The 25,340-nt window shown below is 42.5% G+C and overlaps 2 protein-coding genes across 4 annotated transcripts in view; both read right to left on the reverse strand.

The window, feature by feature from the left end:
- Window positions 1-418: 418 nt before the first annotated feature.
- Window positions 419-23,720, reverse strand: Fam47e (family with sequence similarity 47 member E). 3 transcript variants are annotated; one of them, XM_074041974.1, is made up of 9 exons: window positions 23,350-23,720; window positions 20,295-20,661; window positions 18,498-18,628; window positions 13,820-13,967; window positions 10,912-11,112; window positions 6,108-6,263; window positions 3,880-3,939; window positions 1,794-1,894; window positions 419-656 (listed from the first exon to the last, which is right to left on the reverse strand). In XM_074041974.1, the coding sequence occupies exons 1-8, from the start codon at window positions 23,364-23,366 to the stop codon at window positions 1,817-1,819; spliced, it is 1,158 nt and encodes a 385-aa protein (XP_073898075.1). In that variant the 5' UTR covers window positions 23,367-23,720; the 3' UTR covers window positions 419-656; window positions 1,794-1,816. The 3 variants fall into 3 exon arrangements, with proteins under 3 accessions (XP_073898075.1, XP_073898076.1, XP_073898074.1); XM_074041973.1 differs by lacking the exon at window positions 419-656 and having other exon boundaries at window positions 1,191-1,894; XM_074041975.1 differs by lacking the exons at window positions 419-656; window positions 3,880-3,939 and having other exon boundaries at window positions 1,189-1,894.
- Window positions 23,721-23,988: 268 nt separating this feature from the next.
- LOC109699387 (M-phase phosphoprotein 6-like) overlaps window positions 23,989-25,340 on the reverse strand; it is a 28,591-nt gene continuing 27,239 nt past the window's right edge. The window contains exon 3 of the mRNA XM_074041130.1: window positions 23,989-24,135. Coding sequence (XP_073897231.1) covers window positions 23,989-24,135 — 147 coding nt within the window. The remainder of the gene's footprint in view (window positions 24,136-25,340) is intronic.

A 25,340-nucleotide genomic window follows, 5' to 3' on the forward strand; every position in this document is an offset into this window, starting at 1 on the left:
ATACAATTACTGAGATGGGCCCATGAAAGACAGAGAGGCAGAAAGGACATCACCCAGAGATTTTGCCTTTGAAAGCAGGTGCAGTAATGGATAAGATTTTGAACCGACCCTTTTGAGATGTTTGCTCTTCTGTAGGAAGATGGTTGCACTAATCCAAGGAAGATACTTTGTTTGGGTTATGCTTTTTAGTGTGTTTGTCTTGTTTTTTTAGACAAAGTCTAGTTATGTAGCCCAGGCTGGCCTCAAACTTGAGATCCTCCCAAGTGCTGGGATTACAATTGTGTGCCATAGCTATCTGGCTATGTAGCTGTGTGTTATGCTTTTTTGTTTTAGACTTGGGGATGAAACTCAGAGCCTTGCCCCATGCTAAACATGTGCTCGACCATCCAGCTACACCCCCAGCCTCTATGGCCTTCTTTTTTTTGGCAGTACTAAGATTTGAACTCCGGGCCTTATGCTTGCTAGGCAAACAGTCTATCACTTGAGCCACATAATTTTGCTTTAATTTGTTTTTCAGATAGGGTCTTGTGTTTTTAACTGACAATGTGAGATAGAATGAGCAGAATCCATGCTGGGGACAGGCGGGTGGTGGCGTTACTGGTGGTGGTACCCAGCATCCAGCGCTGACCACAACCTCCGTGCTGATGGCCAGGTACCTGCCCGGAACATCACAGAGATGTTTGCATCAGCTCAGTTTGGGGACATGAGTTTTTTGTTTTTTGTTTTTTTTAAATTCATATTGCATACAATGTTTGGGTCATTTCTCCCCACTCCCTTACCCCCACCTCACCCCCTCCCTCTCCCCCCACCCCCTCGATACCCGACAGAAACTATTTTGCCCTTATTTCTAATTTTGTTGTAGAGAGAGTATAAGCAATAATAGGAAGGAACAAGGGGTTTTGCTGGTTGAGATAAGGATAGCTATACAGGGAGTTGACTCACATTGATTTCCTGTGCATGGGTGTTACCTTCTAGGTTAATTCTTCTTGATCTAACCTTTTCTCTAGGAACATGAGTTTTGGTAGTGTTCCAGGTTGGGCAGACCCAAACTCTAGTCCTCTGTCTATAAAGATACCCTGTGAGACCCAATAACTTTTTAATAAATTTCTCATTTTATTAAGTTATCCAGACTGTGTTTCCTAAAAAAAGTCTAGAAGGATTCATTCCATGAGTACATTGGTTATCACTGAATCCAGTAGGAGTGATTAGCATTTTCTGTCTTCTTTTTGTCTATATATTCTGGTTTTTCAAACATGAGCATTAATATTTTTAATAAAAATAATTTTTAAAAAGTAATTAAAAGATATATCACCTTGCAATTTCATTGAACCTTCTGCGTTTATAGCCTTATAGGTCCACATTTATTATCAAGACAATGAGCTAAAAACGGGGGGGGGGGGAAATGCTTGAGTTAGCTTAATTCAAAATGAAATAAAATAATATTGTAAAGAAAGAGGAAAAGAGATACTCAAAATCAGGGAAAATACTACCCTGGGGGAATGCCTTTATTTATGGTTTTACTTTTTTTATAAACAGTTACTATCCCTATGTAATACTCACAATGATACAAAAAATGCAAGAAGGCTACAGGTAAATGATGAGCTCATAGTTGATAAAATCTACAAAATATTGATTAACTAAAGCAGCAAGTCATTGCAAAACATTTATAGATATTAGGTCTTACATTTGTGAATGCTGCCAGGTTGAAGTCACACATCTTCAGCGAGACACTCATCATAAATTCTACTTTATGTTTAAAATGAGACAACAACAGTCAAGTCAATAAAAGATACCTAATCATCTTCCCAAGATTCTTCTACGCTTGACTGAGTTTTTTAGGAGTCTTATTATATTCAGATTTACCTTTCTTCCCAATATACATCTTCTCAAGGAACTGAAAAAATGAGAGAATCTTCATTAGATTGGTAAACAAAAACTGTACAATCCTTTCCACCACTGCTCATACCCAAATTCAAAATCTCACCCTCTAGGACATACGCCTGTACTCTAGACAAAACTGCAAGGTGATAATTTGATAGTGACACACATTGATCTATAAAAATGGTTGCACAGCCTCTGGAATACTCTGGATTCATGCTTCTCCTGTGCCCACACCCAGACCAGAACAACTCAGCATAGCCTTAGGCTGCTCATCTCTGCTGTGAAAGGCCTGGGGTCCAGCCACGTGGCGGAAAGAATGAGGCTATGGGCAGTATATAAAGCAGATAATCCAGCAGCAGGTACTGGTGTGTGCAGATAACGTCTGTGAACATGTATATATACAGTATGCGCATACATTGTGGTTAAAAAGAAAATACACACTTTGTGTGTGTGTATATGCCTATGCATCTGGTTCGCTATAATAGATTCCCTCTCTTAGTTTAAATCTTATCAGTAAAATAAAGGCTATGAAATGTAAGAATTAGGAGACAAAGTATTGCTGGCTTCCAAGCGACTGGTGTTCTCAGAAGGCTTAGCTGTGCCCAAGGGCATCATCTCTGAGTTAATGCTGCTGAGGAGTGTAGCCAGTCTCGGGAATGTTCCTCTTGCCCCAAATTAATCTGTGTCTGCATCAACAGAATGGATAAAAACAACAGGGGACCAACCAAAATGGAAAAAACAAAACCTGTTTTGCCACTACAAATGTTAAGGTAGAAATATGAAACAGTAACACTAAGAAAAATAAGGGTAAGTATATATTAAATGATTATATATTTATACATTCTATTACAATCATGTACCTAAGTATGTAATAATTTAAAAGTATTAAATAAACATTGTAAAACTTTCTACATATACATAGATAAGAAGGATGCCCAGAATCATATATGCAGACTAGGAAGATATTATAAGTTTGTATATTATAAACAGCAACTGTTTGTAGTAAAATGCATCTTGGCAGGCTGATTATTGATGCTCCCTCACTCCCTCATAGATCCGTGATGGAGTTTTCTGATCCCACATCTTCACCTCATGCCCTAAACCTGCCTCATTTAACTTTGAAACCAGTCTGGCTCTGGGCCTGGTTAATAGGTACATTTCTTTGCCAGTAAATACATGCCATTGGTAGTCTATCACTCTTAGAAACAGAAATCCAGGCTCCATGTCCAGGGCCAGCTGACCATCTTGGCTGCATTGTCCCCTGTGGAACTTTGGGCTGTGCATAGAGAATCGTGGACAAATGCATGGCTTATTTTAGCCTGTCTAGTAGGGGCTGGTCTGGGTGCAGACTCCTGGAAGCCAGTCCTGCTCAAGGGCTGACATCCCACTGTGATCTTTCCAGGTGGAGGTGGGGATGGGCTCCATGGGAGGAGGTTGGGGCCAGCTGTACAAATTAAGCAAGGAGAAGCCAGAAGCCAGAACAGAAGAAAGGGGAAAGCCGGTGCTGGCAGGTTCCAGGAGTGAACTTTTGCCCCAGTTTGTTTTATACTACTATGATAAAACTGCAAATCCCAACTCTGTCCTGACCCAAGCCAGAGCCCTTTGTCTTTAGAACTGAGAGTAAGGAGACTTAAAGATTTCCTGGGGAGTTCAGAGAGTTTTAGAGGCAGTCAGGGTTTGCAAAGCAGGTGCTCTCTCACTTTGATCCCACAGAGGCCAAACTCAAGAAAAGTGAGTCCAATCGCTGTAGAGCAAAGGTGCCTGTGACAGTACAGAAACTAAAGAGCAGAATAAGAAGGGCGAGCTGGCCCATGCTCAATGGTAAGCCAAATTTGCAAAGAATTTTACTAGCTCTCTGGGCCTCTGTCTAAGGAAAGCATGATCTTTTCTCCCACGGCTGAGTCAGTGGACACCCAGGAGAGAAGTATTCTGATGTTGTCAGCTACTGATCAGAGCTGGAGGCCTCAGCAGGGCTTTTCCAAATGACCCTTGACTCACCTTGGGCATCCTGTATCCTCTGCTTGCAATGAAATCCTTAAGGTGTGTAAGTAACTCCTCCTAAAAGAGGAGTTCGAGGAATGTTTAGGGAAACTGGACCACAGTTCTTTATAAAGTGCCTCATTTTCAACCACTTCCTTCTCATTTTGGATATGTGTGTAAAAAATGCTCATGAATGGATGCATTCCTTCAATTGACATTGAAGGCTTTCAATGTCATCTACCTTTGTCTCCTTCCCCTCCTTCTGTTGACCTAGCACCTCCGGAACTTAACCTAGTTGAGATTAGCGATATGTCCAGGAGTTATAGATCTTAACTCCAACGAGCATGACAATCAAAAAAGGTTTGGTCCAGTGTCAACATCCTCTCAGTATTCAAGCACCCTTTTGGTTTTCCTTTATGTTTATTTGAGCGTAACGAGTACTTGAACTTAAGATGTACACGTTTACATGATTACAATTCAATACTTTAAGACCATTTCACTTCCCAAAGTGAAGCAAGAAGAGTGAATACTTGGTTTCCAGCAAGATAGTCATGTCATCACAGTGACTGTGCCCTACCACCACACCATTTAGCACCCGTGACTTATGCATTGGGGTGCTAGAGCCTAGTGGCCCCACCTAAAGTGCATAGGGTAAATTATCCTCTAGGTAAATGCAGGCTGGGCATGGGAGCACATGCCTGTAACTCCAGCACTTGGGAGACTGAGGAGGCAGGATCAAGAGTTTGAGGCCAAACGGGGCTATGTGTGAGACCCTGTCTCAAAAACAAAAAAAATGTAAACAATTCTATTGTTTTGAATCCTCCCCGTGTATCCTGCTAAGAAACATATTTTTACAATAATCAGCCACAGTCCCCAAATCTAAATGACACTACTTCTTCATTAGTGGACTGTAAACATTGTGGCAAACATCTTTGCTAGTTTTGCTATCAAAATAAAATGTTCTGATTTTTTTTTTTTTGGTGGTGCTGGGGTTTGAACTCAGAGCCTCACATTTGCTAGGCAGGTGCTCTACCATTTGAGCTACACTACCAGCTAAATGTTTTGGAAAAAAAATTTTAAGTCTTTAAGATTTTTATTTTTACTTTTTGGTTTTTTGAGACTGGGTCTTGCTATATCATCTAAGCTGGCCTTCAACTCACAATCCTCCCTCAGCGCCCCCACTCCATGTGCTGAAATTATAGGCATGTGCCACCACACCACTAAGAATATTATTTTTAAAAAAGAGAATGTCTAGATACCTTAAGGCAAAAGTTAGTAGCTATTTTTGTTTTTAAATATTTAATTCAGCTAGAACATTTTATTAATTTTAAAAGTACAACTGTTAGTGTTATTTTATGTCACATACTAAATTCCCATAAACTTAGGCAGTTCCAAAAAGTACACTGAGAAATTCTGCTAAAGAAAGTTTGCATTATTTTGAAGCTTACATAGCTTACTGTGTCACACCTCATATCTGCAAAAGATAAAAATGACCATGGTTCCTGTTTCAGCTTTCCGATCCGAAGGAGAAAGTTGATGACTGATAACTGATGAATGCCAAGTCAAATTTGTACAGTATGTTACTTTTTCAAAGTGTTTTCGTATCTGCTATCTGGGAGAAGTTTGGGGTCTGCTGAAAAAGGGAAGAGGCTCACAAATGTTCCCATCAGAGTCCTGTACGAGGGCTACGAGGACTGACTTCCTCCCATTAGATTCCTGTACTCAGGAGCTGGCAGGCACAGGTTATTTGTAAAAGGAGAGCACGTCTTGGTTGTGTGGCTTTTGCTTTGCAATGTCAGTGTTTGACCTTTGTCCCCTCCTCTTGGACAGATACTGTGACCCTGCTGAATTGTGTAAAAGAAATTTCTCGACTGGGATTTTGATTTTTGGCACATATCCCTTGCTGATGGGAAACAAGCTTCGCACTCAGTTATCCCCAAAGTCCCCACAGCATCATAGCTACTCTGAGCACTGGGGTCATCCTCCCTGGTCAACTGGCCCTCAACAATTCTCCATGGAATCCACTGTTCCAAAATGGCAGGAATACCATGAATGGTGCTCCCATCATTAGCAACACCGTATTTACCGTGAAGCCAGGAGATTTCAAGTCATTCTTATTACCCATCCCCCACACCATCACGCGCCTTTCTCACTGCTAAATTCAAATGTGCAAGCCCTGAGACTTCCGGGAGCTTCTGTCATACCAGAGACCCGGTGATCCTCCTGATGGTGGCATCCGTACGCACCTGTGCTTGTAGCTCCTTTTCAAAATCCTTAGTGTGGGCTTTCCATGCGACCTTGGGGTCAACCAAAGGTTCATCTGCTCTTTGCCTTTTCCACAAGTTGGTGTTCAGATACCATGCTCCATACCTCATCTTTACCCACTTTGGTTTATGAGAATTCTATAGAAAGCAACAAAATTCAGTGTCATTAGCTGTTGTAGGGTTTTATTTTTTGGTTGATCATTTTAATAAATGTAAGGTTTAAGTTATGAAGGCATTATTAATACTTTAATTTATGGTTGGACTTTGTCAAAGTATGTTATGAAGTTTCAATGTGCTATGACTTTACAAAAGAAACATAAAATATCCATAATTGAGAAAATAAGGTAACGGTTAAGAACATGGCTGTCGGCTTTGGACAGATCTAGGTTCAAATCCAGTCTTCCCCACTTGGTAGTAGAGTCTATGAGCAAGTTACTTAAATTCTTTATCAGGGAAATGGATTTAACAGTAGTATCCAAACACAGGGTTACTGTGGAGATTAGAAAGCAGAGAATATATGTAAAGCAGCTAGAAGTCAGGTTTAAAATCACATATTTCGCCCAAGGTTAATGATCTTGAAGAGTACTCAGTCAGCCAAAATATTAAGTTATTAGACTTCCTAAATTTCCGGCAGATACCCACCTAACACCAACTTTTCTGTCTCCTGAATGAGAAGAGAGTAGACTTCACTCTTCCTCAGTAAGGCACCAAGGATGTAACAAGAAGCTCATTGACTCACAGTCACATACTAGCTACAACACTCACACTGTCTCCTCACAAAGGGGTGTAACTCCTGAAACCTCAAGGTCCTGTCTCTGTCTCCTCTCACATTCAAACTATGGAGTAGATCGTGTGGGACATTCTTGAGTTGAGCCAGATATGTCTCAGAGAATACCACAGATAAGAGGGAAAACCTTCCAGAGCTGAACTTGAATACTATGCCAAGCATACCAACCTCCTCGCCATCTCTAAAATATACCCATCACATTTCTGCCTCAGTGCCTTTGTACCTGCTATTCTCTTTGCTGAAAATTACTTTCCCAAGAGACTCACAGGGCTGGCTCCTTTACCTATAGCACGTCATCTCAGTGGGATCATTCCCGACCATGCAATTAAAAACTGCAACCTTTTCACAACACTCCTGACCTTCTTTCCTTGACTCATTTTTCTTAGCACCATTTATCACTGATACGCTATCTGGTTTTGGATTGTTCACCCTATAAAATGAAACCTTCAGAGATTGCTCCCTGCTATATCTCCCAGCATCCAGTACACTTAGGACATAACAGGTGCTCAATAAATATTTGTTGAATTAAAGTTGGGTTTCTTAACTTTGTCATTATTGACATTTGGGATTAGATCATTCTTTATTGAGGGGCTAACCTATGCACGATGGGGTGTTTAACAACATTCCTGGCTTTACCATGACTTGTGACAACCAAAAATCCCATTTGCAAACATTGCCAAATATACCTGGGAGGAGAGAGAAGAGGGCCAAATCTCCCTCAGCTGAGAACCACTGGAATAAAGGAAGGAAAGAAGGGAAGAAGGGAGGAGTTGGGAGAAAGGGAGAAGAATGGGATACACATTCCTGCTATACTGAAGAACTTGACTTCTGGAGTACGTTGTGTTGCTGGCTAACTGGTGAACTTTCTAGTCAGTATGACAGAATTTCTCCTCTGAAGAAATGGCCTTCACCTTGTACTTGGTAGAGTTGATAATTTCTCCCTATGTCCTGTACACACACGACATCATTTTGTCATAGTTAATCATTGGCCATTGACCCGACTAGTCTGTAAGTTCCTTAAATGGAGGAAGCAATCCTCCAGCTTTGTGTCATTTCTTCCCAGCACTTTTGGACATGTAGATGCTCAGAAATGTTTGATGAATGAATGAATTGATATGTAGGGCAAACAGAAATATGCTAAAATAGAGGCAGAGGGATATGAGAGATTAGAAATAAGGTTAAATTAATGTTAACCAAGGATAAAAAACTCCAGGGGAAAAAAATCAGCATATGTCCTGTGTCTAAAAGAAGCTTGAGCATCCACATGGGGAAGATAGGAACTTCAGACAGAGGAAATGCTGTGACCAAAGCTAAGGGAGCAGGAAAGCTCAGAGTTTTAAAGAACATCCATGGACAGAGTAGGGAGGTCCTGAGAATTCTATGTGGAGTAGAAAAATAAAGTCCCCAGAATAGGGACTGGATTTACCCTCCTACCTACAACATCTGAAAAAACAGAAAAAGAAAAACCAATGGCTTGCAAAACACTGGCCCTCAGGTAACACATGATGATGATCCTAAGAGACAAGCAACAAACAAGATAGATACCATAATTGCAACCAGCTCGCTGCCTTGAAAGAGTTTCTAGGTCACATACAGAGAGGAGTCTGGAAAGAGCCCAGGGGATTCTCTGAACTCTGGCGACAGAACTGGGAGTCCAGGGAGACCAAGGAAGCTAAAGTTTGCCACACAGAGTAACAGAGAAGAGAGAGCTGCACACAAAGAGGCCCCTCTCTGCTTGTGTTAGAGGAAGTTAGCCAAGATCTGGGAAAGAAGCAACCAAAATGATTAGAGGGAAAGTGACCGGCCCTCACACAGGGCCAGAATTTTGGAAAAGCTAAAGATTCACAGGGTACAGGGAAGAATACTTTTCAGGGTCGTGCTCAGTTGTATGAAGTTATTAGCCGCAGACTGAATATTACTTTGGTCCTTCCCAACAAATACTGAGAGGAGGTTGAAAGACCAAAAACAAATTTGAAGAAATAATGGTCCAATTTTTCCCAAATTTGATGAGAAAAAATATGAGCTCACAGATTGAAGAGGTTCAATGAATACCAAGAGTAAGAAATGTGAAAAAAAAAAGCACACATAGATGTATAATAATCCAACTCCTCAAAGCCAGTAACAAAAAATCTTAGAAGCAGTCAAAGAAAAAAAGCACATCCAGATAAACAAAGACAAGAATTACAGAAGACTTCTTATCAAAAACAATACAACCAAGATTACAGCGGTACTCTTTATAGTACTAAAATTCTATACCCATGAAAATATCTTCTTAAAATGAAGGCAGAATACAGATATCTTCAGAGATATAAAAGCTGAAAGAATTCACCATCAGCAGATCCACATTGGGAAAAATGTTCAGGAAGAAGAAAAGCAATTTCATGTGGAAATACTTTTCAAACTTTCGCATTGCTACCTTCCACCTGCCAGTCAAAAGTTCAACTTTGACAATATCTATCAGTTATTATAAACCATTGGTTTATAAAGCAGCATTTGCACATTTATTTTTAAGTCCAGGAAACTGAACAATTTTATTCATCCCAGATTCAAGACAAGTATTGGCTCAGACCTCAGGCATGGTGACTGTAATCTGTCTGCCCAGTGTTTTTTTTGTACTTTACTCATTAGAAAGAGAAGAAAAATGAAAAAATTGCAGTGCTAATATCAGTGATATAGTGTATAGCGTTCATAAATCCCATGCAATGGAATGAAGGATAGAAAGAATGATGGATGTCAAAATAGGTTGGCCAACTGTGTTCAATTGCAAAGGATAAATTTACTATGTATAAAATATTGGAAATATAATATCAAATATTATGTGCAAAAGAGAATAATTGTTCAAAATATCATTTATTATAGCAAGATAAACTAGTAAGACATTTTGCCTCAAGATCTAATTTTTAGGTTATGGTAATAGATGTAATAGAACATACAAACTGAGATTAATGCAACTTGAAATATGGTTAAAATATATTTTCCAAGTGATAACGTATCCTACAGTGACAGATAACTTTTTAATGATGATGACAGAAACCATCACTCTAGGGCTGCTTAGTTTGTGATGCTCTTGTGCTAAATTCAGGGTCTGGTAGGCATCTTAAATGTTAGCCTGATTATACATAAAATAATGAAACAATGGGAATATGGAGAAGAAATATTTGAAAAGAGTCTTGAAGATTGTGTCCATTTGAATCTGTTTTTCCTTGCAAAAAAATATGTAGCAAAACTTAAGAAGAAAAATTCCAGGTAACTCAGAGGGTAACTAAAGATAATATATTGGTTTTGACTTCAGGGAAAATATCCCCACCCAGCCACCCAACTTAAGCATTTAAGTCTGTTGTCCAGTTGCAGAATCGGACATTGTACAGGAAAGTGAAAAAGTGTTCTAGTCCTCCCTCCCTCCTCCAGAGTACTTCCCTTTGGAACACTGCCTGCTCTCTCTCCTTTCTGTTACCTTGTTCTTCACCTTCACAGCAACTTGGTGTTGAGGAAACAGCAATGTGTTAATGATTAGGCAAGTACATGGTCAAGAATGATGGTTTGTTTAAAAAAAAAAAAAAAAAAAGGAATGCTGGTTTGTGGTCAATGAGACTGGTAGAAATTCAAGAATTATTTGGGCATAAGATTAACAATGCTCACAATCATAAATTGTACCGATTGATTTTACTCATATTCATAAGTAATAAACATTCATGTAGGTTTTTACCAGCTGTTAGAATTTTAATATATATAATACATAAAAATTATCTCTGAACATGATTATTCAGATGTTAATTCTCAATGACATGTCTTCTTTGTAGTAACTGACTTTGTTAAGTGTATTAGTTCTTCATTCCTTTATCAAATATTTATTAAATATGCAAACATTTCAAAGTCTACTTTTAAAAAGCCAGTGCCCCTGAAATACCAGAATTCAGGAATATAATATGATATAATAAAGGTGACTTTATACACCTTAATTTTCTTAGATTTTTCATTCTGCTCCCCTTCAGCAATCACCTGTGGTTTCTGGAATTTTCTCTCATGGTCTGGTTTCTGGAAGAATTCTGCCTCCTGCAGTTTGCTTAGCTGTACATTCTTCTTTAGCTCCAAAGGAACCTGGTTTAACCTCAGCACGTGGAGCACATCAGAGTTTGGTTTGTTCTGACAGTCAGTGTTAAACTGTTCCAGAATGAACTCTTCATCAATGTCCAAACTTCCCTGGAAGAATATCACATTGCATGAATTGAGTGCAATTGGCGAAGTTCTCCTTGCTGCCTTCTTTCCTCTAAGGGAGAATTTGACCACTGTGGGAAAGAGGTTGTTGAAGGAAGAGTAAAAAAATCCTCACTCTGCTGGGCACCAGTGGCTCACACCTGTAATCCTAGCTACTCAGGAGGCAGAGATCAGGAGGATCAAGGTTCAAAGCCAGCCCAGGTAAATAGTTCACAAGACCCTATCTCAAAAATACCCATCACAAAAAAAAGCAGGGGGAGTGCTGGTGGAGTGGCTTGGGGTATAGGCCCTGAGTTCAAGCCCCAGTACCACATGGGGAAAAAAAAAGAGAAAATACTCAGTATCATTCACTGAAAATAAATTTGGGGGACTAGAGGGTTTTGTGAGTAAATTAAGAGATAGTATAGGACCTGCAAGATGGAGTGAATCCTGAGGGAAATTATGTCTGATGATCAAAAGTAAACTTCTCCAGCACTTTTTTTCCTCTTTTCTTATTAGCACACATTAATTGTACAAGGTAAGGAGTTTGATTAAGACATTTCCATACATCTATGCAATGTACTTTGATCACATTCACCCCCTCTGTTATTCTTTCTTATTCTGCCTCCCCCACCCGCTTCCCCTTCCACTAGATTTCACTTGAGAGAAAACGCCAATACTTATCTTTCTGAGACTGTTTTATACAGCTCTTACAAAGAAGAACAAACGGCCAATGAATACATGAAATGTCTGACATCTTTAGCCACTGGAGAAGTGCAAATCAAAACTAGCTTGAGACTCTGCCTCATCCCAGTCAGAATGGCCAGCACTTTGTACAGCCGTGACATCGCTAATGGTATTTTCCAGACACATCTAGACATGGCAATGTTTATTTTCTCCACAGCCACTTATAAGGGAATCTTATAAGGCTCCTCCTGCTGAAGGAGGCCATAGTAGTCAGCCACACTTTGTACAAAGCTGCTGGGGGTAGAGATGGGAACATTAAGAACAACCAATCTGTAGGCTGACTGCCAACCTACGAAATGGCTTCATGCCAAAAGATAAATTAGACTCAACAGAATCTCAGTTTGGAAAATAAAAATTGAGAAACAGAAAGGAAGGGAGGGAGGGAGTGAAGGAGGAAGGAAGGAAGGAAGGGAGGGAGGGAGGGAGGAAGGAAGGGAGGGAGGGAGGAAGGAAGGAAGGAAGAAAGGAAGGAAGGAAGGAAGGAAGGAAGGAAGGAAGGAAGGAAGGAAGGAAGCTAATGAATTATATTGGGGTCTGGAGAGCAGTCTTTTGCCAAACATTTGACTAAAACTGACTAATGAACTCAAAAAATTGGGGAGAGGGTGTAAAAATACTGGAAGTTCTAAAATCCAGGAAAAGCACTGGAAATCTAGACATCTACAGAGACTCAGGAACAGGAATAAGTGCTTAAATGATTTCTTGGAAGAAGAGCAAGGAAAGACCTTGATAATTGAGTTAAAAATTCTCTTCCTGTCTGAAAAATATTTGGGGAAGGGGAAGATTGCGGTAGGAGCTGCCTCAGTACTTATAGCTAAGTATAAGTGAGAAGCATGAGTTGGAGTAGGAGTGAAGGACAGAGAAAAAAGAAGTTCCAGACACTGAAATGGAAAATTAAAATATGAAGCAACAGCAACGATGTGAGACATACTCATAAGCATTCAAATGAGCTCCAAGCTTGCAAGCTTTCCGGAAATTTCATATACAGAAACATTTCCTTTATAAATGATAGGAGATCTCTTGGGGATATACCCAAAAGACTGTGACACAGGTTACTCCAGAGGCACCTGCACACCCACGTTTATTGCAGCACTATTCACAATAGCCAAGTTATGGAAATAGCCAAGGTGCCCCACCACTGACGAATGGATTAAGAAAATGTGGTATCTATACACAATGGAATTTTATGCAGCCATGAAGAAGAATGAAATGTTATCATTCGCTGGTAAATGGATGGAATTGGAGAACATCATTGTGAGTGAAGTTAGCCTGGCCCAAAAGACCAAAAATCCTATGTTCTCCCTCATATGCAGACATTAGATCAAGGGCAAACACAACAAGGGGATTGGACTTTGATCACAAGATAAAAGCAAGAGCACACAAGGGAGATATGAGGATAGGTAAGACACCTAAAAACTAGCTAGCATTTGTTGCCCTTAACGCAGAGAAACTAAAGCAGATACCTTAAAAGCAACTGAGGCCAATAGGAAAAGGGGAACAGAAACTAGAGAAAAGGTGAGATCAAAAAGAATTAACCTAGAAGGTAACACACACGCACAGGAAATTAATGTGAGTCAACTCCCTGTATAGCTATCCTTATATCAACCAGCAAAAACCCTTGTTCCTTCCTATTATGGCTTATACTCTCTCTACAACAAAATTAGAAATAAGGGCAAAATAGTTTCTGCTGGATATTGAGGGGGTGGGGGGAAGGGGGAGGGGGTGGAGTGGGTGGTAAGGGAGGGGGTGGGGGCAGGGGGGAGAAATGACCCAAGCCTTGTATGCACATATGAATAATAATAATAAAAAAAAATAAAATTTGAAATGTATCCATCAAAATAAATAAATAAATGATAGGAGAGACTAATTTCATCATGACTCTGATGATTTGACAGATTTTATTCAAATACTGTCTTTTAATAAAAGCAACCGTGAATTTGGCTTTTAATACGCGTTACCACTGACTTACAAAAGTCGCAGCCCAGTTGCAGAAGTCCCTAACTCCTTTGCGTACATTTTCATGAAGAAAAAGACCATCCTCCTGGAGCAAATCCATTTTACTTGGCTTTTCTTTGTAAATCCACTGGCCTGAATGTGACACAGGAGTCTTCTTGGGACTAAAGACAATGAGATCACCAAAGAATCACACTGTGAGGCATAATGAATCCAGGTGGATTTCAAACAGTACCGTGGGGAAAGGAGACTTAAGGCAAGTACTTCCAACACTCTTACATGCCCACATTCCCACTGGCAATATCCTAAAGCTCATGATTAGTTATAAAAATTAAAACTTAGAAGTACTTAGCTAAGCATTGTAAGCTCATTTTTAAAATCATGGGTACATTTATTAGTACATTACCAGGTAGAAGCTCAAATCATTGCCCATGAAGTCTACCATGGCCTCGGACAATCTGGACAAATAGGAGACATCCTTGACTTCTCTCTCATCTCTAAAATCCAGCCCATCGATGCCAGGAAGATGTTAATGTTTTTCTCTGAACCATTGCAAAAGGTTCCTCACTAGGTCTTTGCATGTTTTCTTGTGCCTCCCACTCCTCAACCCATTCTCTACATTGTGGTCATTTCAAAATACAAATCTGAGCATGTCAAATGCAGTCATCCTTCATCCTCAACTTATTGAGCCTCATCAAATAGCTTCTTTTTAAAATACAACTCATACACCATTAAATGAATAAAATTTACCATTTCAAAAGTATAGAGTTCTGGGCACTGCACAGTGGCTCATGCCTATAATCTCAGCTATCTCTCGGAGGCAGAGACAGAAGGATCGTGGTCTGAGACCAGCCTGGGCATAAAAGTTAGCAAGAACTTACCTGAAAAATAACTAAAGCAAAAAGGACTGGGAGTATGGTTCAAGTGGTAGAGAGCTTGCCTAGAAAGTGCCAGGCCCTGAGTTCAAACCCCAGTACCGCCCAAAAGAAAAAAAAGAGTGTATAATAATTCTGTACCTTTTATATACTTGCAAAGTTATATGACCAAGGCCACTATCTAATCTCAGAACATTTTTATTACCCCACAAGTAATGCCATAACCAATAACAGTCACACCCCACCTCCTCCCTTCCCTGCTCCTGGCAACCACTAATCTTTCATTCCCTACAGATTTGCCTAATCTGGACATTTCAGCTCACTGGACTCATACCGTATCTGGTCTTCTGCATCTGGCTTCTTTCATTTAGCAAATATTTCAAGAATCATCCATGTTGCAGCATGTCCCAGTGATTTATTCCTTTCACGGCTGAATAATATTCCATTGTGTGGATATCCTACATCCTGTTTATACATTCACCAGTTGATGGGTATTTTTGCTTCCACTTTTGGCTATTAGGGATAACACTGCTGTGAACATGCATGTACAAGTTTCCTCCAATGAAGACTTCACAGCCTCTAAGGCTGTTCATGGCCTGCCCCCTGCCTGATTGTCCAGGTTTTCCTGAGACTCCCATCCTCCTTTGCTTTCTGAGCTCCAGCCTTCTCTTGGTCCCACGAACTCATCATGCTACCTCCCAATACAGGCGCCGAGCATATGCTGTTCCACCTGACTGCACTGCCTCCCTCATCTCCTCACCCTCTGTTCAACATGCATGTCCTTTCCCTTCCGAGAGTCCCTTCCCTTGGGCTCTCCCCTGAGCCTGCCTCTGCATTCCCTTCCTTTTCTTCTCTTTTTTTTGAGATAGGGTCCTATTATGTAGCGATGGCCTTAAACTCACAACCTCCTACCTCACCTCCAGAGTGCTAGGATTATAGGTATGTGCTCTGAACCTGACTTTTCTTCATAACACTATGTATTAATTTATCCTTTCATTCATTTAAGAAATTTTTCTTAAGCACCAAGTATGTGCCAGGCAGGCATTAGGCATCAGCAATCATCTGTAAATAAAGCTAAATCTCTGTTCTTATAAAGTTTATGATTGAGTAGGAGGGACAGATTTTTTAAAAAAAGGTAAATAGCCAGGCATGGTTCATGCCTGACTCAAAACCAAACAAACAACAGGTCGATCTGGTGGCTCATACTTGTAATCCCAGCTACTGGGAAGACAAGCAACAAGCTTGGAATGGTGGTTCATGCCTGTAATTCCAGCTATAAGGGAGGCATAGGTAGGAGGACTGAGGTCCCAGGCTGGTCCAGGCCAAACATGAGAGATCCTATCTGAAAAATAATCTAAAACAAAAAGGTCTGGAGGCATGGTTTAGGTAGTAGAGTGCCTGCAGCCTAGCAAATACAAGGTCCTCGTTCAAACCCCAGTACCTTAAAAAAAAAAGAGCTCCATTTTAGACTTGTCCAGCCTGAGCAGTCAATTATACATCCAAAGGCAAACACTGAAAAATCCATATATCCATATATGACTGGACAAGGTCACATGGATATGAATACACAGAAAAGAAGATGGCAGAGACCGAAGCCCTTCAAAGTTCAAGGGAAGTGAAAAGCGGCCAGTAAAAGAAGACCAGACAGGACTATTAGATAGGAGGAAAACCAACAAAAATGAATGTGCCAGAAGCCTAATGAAGAAAGGATGGGGATCTGTGCAAACTAATTTAGTAGCGTGGAAGTCAACAACGACCTTAGCCAAGGGCAAGGTCAGTGGTGTGCTGGAGATAAAGCCTGGTTCTGTGAAATTGGGAGAAGATGGAGTAAGTGTGGGGGCCTCTTTCAAAGGTTTTTCAAAAGCAGAGATTTTCTGGTCAAGGGGAGTTGTTTCCAAGATCAGAGGCATTTACTCATGCCTGGGATGCTGATAATGGCCTCCAAAGAGACCAGGTACTAATTCTTGGAACTTGTAAGTGTTTAGCTTAGAAAGAGTCACTGCAGATGTGATTCACTTAAGGCATTTCAGATGCAGCATTATTCTTGATTGTCTGGGTGGGCCTTAAATGCCAGGACAAGTGTCCTTGATGGAGAGAGGCAGAGGAAGATGACACAACAGCAAAGGTGACATGGGAATGCAGAGATGTGAAGCTACTAGTCCTGAAGACTGGAGTGGTATAGCCACCAGCCAAGGAATGCTATAGCCACCAGAAGCTGGAGGAGGCAAGGAATGGATCTCTCCTGGAGCTGCTGGAGGGAAGATGGCTGCCAACTCTTTGATTTCAGCATGGTGATTCTTATTTCAGACTTCTGGTCTCCAGAGCTGTGACATAATAAATTTATGTTGTTTTAAGCCAGTTGTTTTGCAGCAGCCAAAGAAACTAACACATATGTTGACAGAAAAACTCACCAGTATGTAATTGGACATTTATTTTGTGATATAATAATTAATTAATATATCAATGTTGTGCCTTCTCCCTTTTCAGATAACCCATTCATTTGTCAATTTTTGCCTCAGAGACTTTTGGAAGGTTGACCAGGGAATATGCCCAAGGTGAAAGGCAGATCCTGTATATCCATACAGCTTTATTACATCACAGATCTCTGTATATAACACTCGTGTCCCTTCCACATGCAGATTCTGGGCAACTTGAAAAATAATGCAAAGAGCAAACACCAAGCCAAAATATCACTGTTATTTCTAGCTACAGCCGCCATGTTAGAGGAACTGGCTTTGGGTTCAAGAGGACTTGTTAATTGGAACCCAGGAATTGGCGGATTCTCCCATTCCATCCCTGCGGGGTGACTTTCCCTCGGGGGTGGAGGAACAAAAAGAACTAGTGCTTCCCCAGGCCCTCTCCCTCCCCAGTGGAAGAAGGGCAGAGTTGAGATGAGCATATCCAGTTGCTCTCCCAAAATTTACCAGGGATTTCACTGAAGAGCCAGAAATGTTACCACAATAGAGTTCCTGTCATCTTAGGTACTATTCTGACAAGTATGTAGTGGATTCTCTCTTAATCCTCCCCCGTGTCAGTAACTGTTGTGGCTGACAGAGCTCTCCAGAGCCCTATCAACACCTGACAGGATTCCACCCTTGTCTGTAAGCAACCTGGGTACTCACCCACCAGTAAGCTCATTTAATTTCGAAAGTCATGTTTTCCAAACCTATTAATGTCTAGTATACTTATCAGGCATTTACACTGTTTATAATATTATGTGAATTGGGGAAACTAGAATGTGATACAAAAGAGAGATACTTCTGCTAAGCATAAGGCTTTAAACATTCCAGAGAAGGTGACATTACTGGTATGGCTTATGTAAGAAAGATGAGTGGAAACTCCAAGCAATAACCAACCCCCCAAAAGACTTTAGATTAAAAGACTAGCAAGTGAATGTACACTTATGCTTTAGGATAAAATAAAATATTTCAAGTACTTATGCATCACTTTTTTATAATTCCCTGTATTATCAACTTTTTTTGGTGCTTATCCAACCAACTACTGCCTCAATCACATTGAATAAATGAGTTTCAGCTATAGCTGATTATTGTCAGAGACAATTAATCAGGCTTTTTGCAGTTCTCCTCATGTCAAAAAAGCTCTGTGAACACCCAGCTGGCACAATGACTAGATAAATCATATCCATTTAACAAATGAGCACTACTCTGAGCAGAACCCATGGTACCTTTCCTTCTTCCTCAGGAACTTACCTTTGCTTCTTTAACATTATTCTGAAGATGAGATGCTTTGAGAAGGTAATTTCTAAAATGTCTCATCAGGTGACAGCCATGAAAGTTAGGGGTTAAAAGCTATACTCACAGTTCCAGGCACACTTGGGTAGAACATCTTTTTGTGGATTCCTTCATTCTTTTCCCAGTGTCCTGACAATAAGCCCAAGCATCCTCCAGCTTCCTCTCAGGATCAAGAGCCTCCAGCACCTTTAGTAAGAGCTACAAACAGAAAGCAGCCTCAGCTGGAAGAAAACTCTGAATCAAGTTGGACCCATGGAAAGCAGGCTATGGGATTGTGCTGGAGTCATGCAAAAAGAGGTATTCTTTTTCTGCTGGGATTTCTCAGTGGGTAGAATTTAAGGCTGAGGTTACTGGTGACCAGGATAACACCCTAAAAAGGCCCTGCCTTCAAAAGACACTAACACACATAGTGTAGGAAGTCAGTCATGGACATAAGAGCCTCAGTGTCACTCCATGTCCATGTGTCATCCATGTGTACAAAGAAATCTCAGTCATGAACCCAGAAGCACTGGAGGTAAACCCGAGGTGTAGAACAGTCCAGCTGTCCTTCCCACAGACTCTCTGCCACTGATCACTTATCCATTCAAAAATATTTATTGAGAGTCTACCATATGCCAGGTATTAGTGGTACACAGTGAAAAACATGGATGAAATCCCTGCCTTATTAGAGTTTTTGTTTTAGAGAGGAGCACAGGGGTGACAAGTGCTAAGTAAGACATGGAGAAGGACAGATGACAAGGGAGAAAGAGAAGTGCTATTGCACACAGGCCTCTGCAAAAAGGGAACATTTGAGCAAAGAGCTGAAGGAAGGGAAAGAGGGAGCCAAGCAGGATCTGAGGGCAAGTGTTCAGAAACAAGACAGGGACCTGCTTGTAAAGGTCCCAGAACAGCCAGGAGGCCAGAGTGGCAGCAACAAAGTGATCTTGGAAGAGCAGGCCATGAATCTGGAGAAACAGCACAGACGACACACATGGCCTCATAGACCAGGCAAAGACTTTGGCTTTACTGAGAGTGAGAAGGGGCTCTGAGCAGAGGAGTGTTGGGATTTGTTTACCTTTCTGAACCACAAAAGACCGCACGGGTGGGGTGGAAGCTTCACCGCAAGCTCCCTGCCCTATCCATTCCAACTGGGTTCCTTAACTCTGACACACTCGGGCTTTGTTCAAAGCTGCAGTGTTAAGCTAAGAACAACTTCTAGACTCCCTAGCAGCTTGGAGAGGTCAACTAAATGAGCTGTTTCCCGGGAAAGCTACAATTTGCTAACTAAAAGACAGAGCCCTGGCATGTACCCATAACCTCTGCCTCTTCCTCCTCCTTGTTTGAAAGACACCTGATGCCATTTTGAGATGCAAGGACAAGAGACATATGTTAAGGGTTGTGGACATAAATGTCAGAAGAAACCTGGGACACTGGTGACATGACAGAGCTGCTGCCCACCCTTGGTCTTAACAATTGGGTGGGTTTTTCCCACAACCCTTTAGGTTCTTCCTAGTGAGTACTTAAGGACACCTAACCCCAGGCCAAAGGGACAGAAAGAAGACTCAACAATTCCTCCCATTGTTCCCTGCTCCCAGAAAGTCTGAAGGCAAAGCAAATTGGTGGAACTTGAGAAGAAATTCGGAAGTTCCTGGTGTCTGTGCCTTTGAAATTGAATGGCTTCACAGGAAGCAAAGGGAGCAGCTGTATGTGGCTGCCACTTATTGGTCCTGACCCCATGAGAGTCCTCACCCTGGGGACACATTCTTCTCTCCTCTTTATAAACATGCCTCCCCCCAAAGGGACTACCCGGGCATGCAGAATTATCTTCAGAGCCCCTGGGAAGCACCTCCCTCAAGCCCAGGTTGAGGGGATGGGGGACCATCACCTCCACAGGCAGTGCTTCTTCCAGGTGAGGATAGAGAGCCAAGGGGTGCGCGACCAGGTGACCTTCCATGTCCTCTATCAAAGCCTTCTGAGCCTGCTGGACCAGCGACAGCTTGGAGGACAGGGCTGCTTCTTTGCGCAACTTACTCTGCCTCTTCTTGGGGGCAGGTTGGGGGGCTCTATGATGAATCCAGGGCAGAAAGGCCTCGTTGGGGCCCTGAGTGATCAGACCATGGCAAGGTGGCCATCCGTTCCTGAAGTCACCCAGTCCCTCTCTCACAAACACCCAGCGCTGGCCCTGCAGGGCACCAGGGAACTTCAACCTGTTGTGCTTTGTGAACCACGTGGAAGACAGATGCTCTCTGTACCTAGAAGGCAACATGGTGGCTCTCATGGACCACAGGACTGGGGTGGGAGAGGAGGCTGAAGGAGGCTGCTCTCCACCTTTTGAGGGGGAAGCAGTGGGGAAGGAGTTCTTGAGGACAAGGCTGAGTTAATCATACACCTAGTTCACAGTACAGTATCATTGTTCCATGTCTGCCCCGCTCCTGCTTTCTTTACTCTATTTTGTACCTATGTCCCACTCTTGGTGCCCTCCCTTGCATAGGAAAACCACTCTCATAGATTTGCACTGCATCCTTAAAATATCTGCATTATCCTGTTATGTGCATTTCTTCTCTCTCCTTTTTTTTTTTTTTTTGCAGTACTGGGTTTTGAACTCAGAGCCTTAAGCTTGCTAGAGAGTCATTCTACCACTTGGAACCACTCCACCAACCCTTTTATTTTTTTAGTTTGTTTGTCAGACAGAGTCTTGTGCTTTTGCCCAGGCTGGCCTCCAATGATGATCTTCCTGTCTCTGCCTCCCAAGTAGCTGGGATCATAGTTATGTAATACCATGCCTCACCTTATATATTCTTAATTTAAGTGGTAGTTTTTTTTATTTCTTACTTGTTTACAAATACTATATTTCAAAGACTCATCCACATCACTGTGAAAATCTAGGTCAAAGGACATAAAAAGATAACTACAAAAAAGTTGCTCTGCCTTGAATAAATCACTCTCAAATAGCTAATGGCAGAAGGGATACATCTAATCTTGGGATTGATGACCACTCAGCATGACCTATTAGCAAGTAGCCCTCCAAATCATTAAATATCCTCACAGAGTTTATTTTCCACACAGTTACAACTAACTCAAACATCCAAGCATTTTCTAAAATCAAATCTGGTAACAGATGATTTTGTTTAAGCACAACTCAACTTAATAACAGATGATTTGGGGAACGTGTGGCAGCTCGCTCAAGACTCATAGAGTGTTAGAGCTAGCTGAAAGCCTGAAAGAAATCTAGTCCACCGACCCCCCTTTCAGTGAGGAAACCAAGAGGTGAGCAAGTCTGGAGGGAGGGCTTCCTCCACCCTGCATAGCAGGTGTCAAAGCTAAACAGCTTACCTCTCGGCATTTAGTTACATTCAAGAATGATCTTGTTTGACCCATACAAAAAAAACTGAGAACATTTTTCGAAGTGTTTACTATTGCTAGAGACACAGTATCTGGGAACCATGGGTACACATAACTTGGATGGATCTCAGAGTTTTATCTTGATGAGTGAAAAAGAGGAAATATCAAAAGATCATATGCCATATTATTTATTTAGCTAACCTTTTTTTTCTTTTTGAGACACATTCTTACAAGTTCAGGTTGGCCTAGAACTCTTATCCTCCTGCCTCTGCCTCCTAAGTGCTGCAACCACAGGCCTATGCTACTGTGTCTAACATGGTTAAAAGGACAAAATTATAGAAATGAAGATTTCTGGTTGGCAAGGGTTGGGGATGGGGAAAGGAGTGAGGCTAAATGGGTAGTGCAAAGTTGTTCTTTTGTGGTCATGAAAACAGTTTTGTATCTTGAAATATATACATGAAAAAATTTACAGAACTACAGGAATACAAACAAGTGCAAGTAGGATCTGATGAAATCCAGAGAAAGCCTGGTCTAATTACCATCTTGTGCCAATGTGAGTTTCCTGGTTGGTAATGGACTGTAATTGTGTAAGTCGGTTCTTTGGAAGCAACTAGGGGAAGGATGTGGGGGACCTCTGGACTATGTTTGTAACTTCTTGTGAGTCTACAATTATTTCAAAACAAAAAGGTTTTTAAGGTTGATGGGATATGATGTCCAAAGAGTTTGTAATTGCTAGCATGTATACAGTGCATACGATGTGCCAGTGACAGGTTTACATGTGTCACCTCTGTTAATCCTCACAACAGTCCTATAAAACTGATTCACTTTACTGTCCCCATTTCACAGTTAAGAAAAGTAAGCCCTGAAGGAGCCACCAAATTGTCCAAGGTTACCAAGCCAGCAAGAGGAGAACTGGCTTCGATGCAAGACTGTGACCTCCTCACCACCACACTGAGCTATCTCAAGTGGACTGGATTCCAGTACTCAAGGAATCAGCAGAGGAAAAATGCCTTGTTACCGTGGCTGTGACACCAACCCTTCAGAGTGGCAGCAAGCCTCCCCAGGACCTCAGACACTCCACCACACCACCACCACCACCACCAAGGGCACCGCATCACCAGGGCCACCAGCTGGACGCAGATGCCTTACACTGGACCCACGCATGCAGGTGGCCCAGGCTTCTGGTGGGACAATCGGCCGAAGGGAGAAGGGTGGGTTTGGAGGCAAGAGAGCGCAGGGGCCTAGACTAGGGCAGCATCACAGCTGACTTGGTATCGGTTTCTCTCTGGCTGGGGATCCTAATCTATGTCCCACGGGGTCGTGGGGATACCGAAGGAAGGAAGCGCCCTTTGCGGGAGGGAACGTGGAGGGTTGTTATTTTACTTTACTGTAATGCTGCAGGTGCGGGGGTCATTGAAGAAGCAAGGCACGTGGGCCCTCCCGCCGGGGCGCTCGCCGCCGCGGGCCATCGCCACCGCAGGCCGTCGCCACCGCGGGCCATCGCCACCGCAGGCGGCCCCGCCCCAGTCCCGCGAGCCCGGGATCCCGGCGCCCCCGCGCGGCCCCTGCGAGATGCGCCCGCCGCGCGCCACGCTTACCGGCGCGCACCGTTCATGCCGCCCGCACCCGGGCCGGCGTCGCCGGCTGGAACAGCAGCCCGAGGTCCGCCGCGATGCCTCGGGCTGCACCGCCACTGCCGGCCTCGGTGGCTGTTCCCGGCGCTCTCGGGTCGCTAGGAGACGGCGCGGCCGGGCGCTGCCCGAACCTGCCCAATTTGCCCCGGAGCCACCCGGGCGGGCCCTGTAGGCCCAGCCCGCTGTGCCCGGCCTCCTCCTGCGCCTGAGGTCGGGGGGGCGGGGTAAGGGAAAAGGATCCAGGCATAGGTTTAATCAAGTTTTGATCTGCTAGGAAGCAGATTAATTTCATCTCCTACCCACTGAAATTTACCATAAGCTGGATCAGGCCATTTTGGTTCGCCACCGTTTAAAAAAAAAAAAAGTTTATGAAGGAAGAAGGAAATGAGAAAGGCAGGAAAAGAGTGGAAGGGGAGTGGAAAATAGATTTCTAGCACGAGAATGTCTTCTTAGAGGCCTTGGAACTCTTTTTGTCCCCACTGCCTCTGTGTAGCGAGGGCTGCGCACTTGTATCTAGTCACCAGCTGATTTCCAGTCGCCTTCTGCGCCACTGTTATTTAATTCTTTTGCGTCAAAACTGGAGTTTGAGGTCCCAGGCCCAATTTAGGGAGTTCCGCATGTCAGGTCCCGCCTCTGGCCCCAACGCGCCAAGTAAAGAAGGGTGAAGATAAAGAGCAGAGAAAGGAGGTTTATGCAGCATGTGAGCGGGAAAAGCTCGCGCTTCAGCCCATCTTCGGGGTACAGAATGAGCTTTAGGTTCACACAGAGAAAGAATTGCAGGCAGGGGGCAAAAGGTTTGCGAATTATTAAACAGTCGTGGACAAAGTAGGGCCTGATTGCTCAGGATCTCAGTCCTCGTCTGGGGAGGGGTTTTGGAGAAGTTGCTGCCACTGTCATCACTTGAGGGGAACAATCTGGTTAGGATCAGCAAGTCACTGTTGCCTGGTTCTGCTGTTCTTTTTATTGAGGGCAGTTTCCTCTGTCACTTGGAAAGATGTTATACATCAGTCCTGTCCTTCCTGGATTCCAAGGTGGCTGCAGAGAGGATGGCTTAGAGCACACATACAAATGGTCGCAGAGATGCCAAACTTACCTCTTGCTCTCAGTTAGTTGGTGGTCCAAGTTAACAAGGCAGTGCTTTTAGGCAAAAGCAGCTTCAGTGCTTGTTACACGTCCAGAAGTTATGTTACCATCCACCTGACCCTGGTAGGTGCACAGGTGCTCATGTAAATACCAATTACATGAGGATGTGTCTTTGTTTGGTGACATTTGCTTGTTATTTCTGAGTGTTCTTGATTTAAATATAAGTATTGTTTCCAGAAGAAACAGCAGGAAAGTCCTCTCCTATCCCCATCTGCACACCTTAGTTAAATTGTTTTTGTGGTGGTGGGATAATTCTTATAGTTATTTAGCTAGACTCTTCTCATCTTCAAACTCTCTGGGAAGAACTTGATTTCACCTTTGGAAACTATTAAATACTGAATATTGTCAAAGGTCCCCTGGTCTGAACTAGTTCCAGAATGTTCACTGCTGTGTGTGTTCAGCTGCCTTTTCTGCAGAGTGTACCCTGGAGCCCCATCCCTGACATGCATCTTACTTCCACCATGTTTTGTTTTGTTGTTTTTTTTCTTGCTCTGGGCTTCTTTTTTTTTTTTTTTTGTCTTTTTCTTTTATTATTCATATGTGCATACAAGGCTTGGTTCATTTCTCCCCCCCGCCCCCACCCCCTCCCTTACCACCCACTCCGCCCTCTCTTTCTCCCCCCACCCCCTCAATACCCAGCAGAAACTATTTTGCCCTTATTTCTAATTTTGTTGTAGAGAGAGTATAAGCAATAACAGGAAGGAACAAGGGTTTTAGGTGGTTGAGATAAGGATTGCTATACAGGGCATTGACTCACATTGATTTCCTGTGCGTGGGTGTTACCTTCTAGGTTAATTCTTTTTGATCTAACC

Source organism: Castor canadensis, chromosome 9, assembly GCF_047511655.1.
Source record: "Castor canadensis chromosome 9, mCasCan1.hap1v2, whole genome shotgun sequence".
NCBI classification, from domain to species: Eukaryota; Metazoa; Chordata; class Mammalia; order Rodentia; family Castoridae; genus Castor; species Castor canadensis.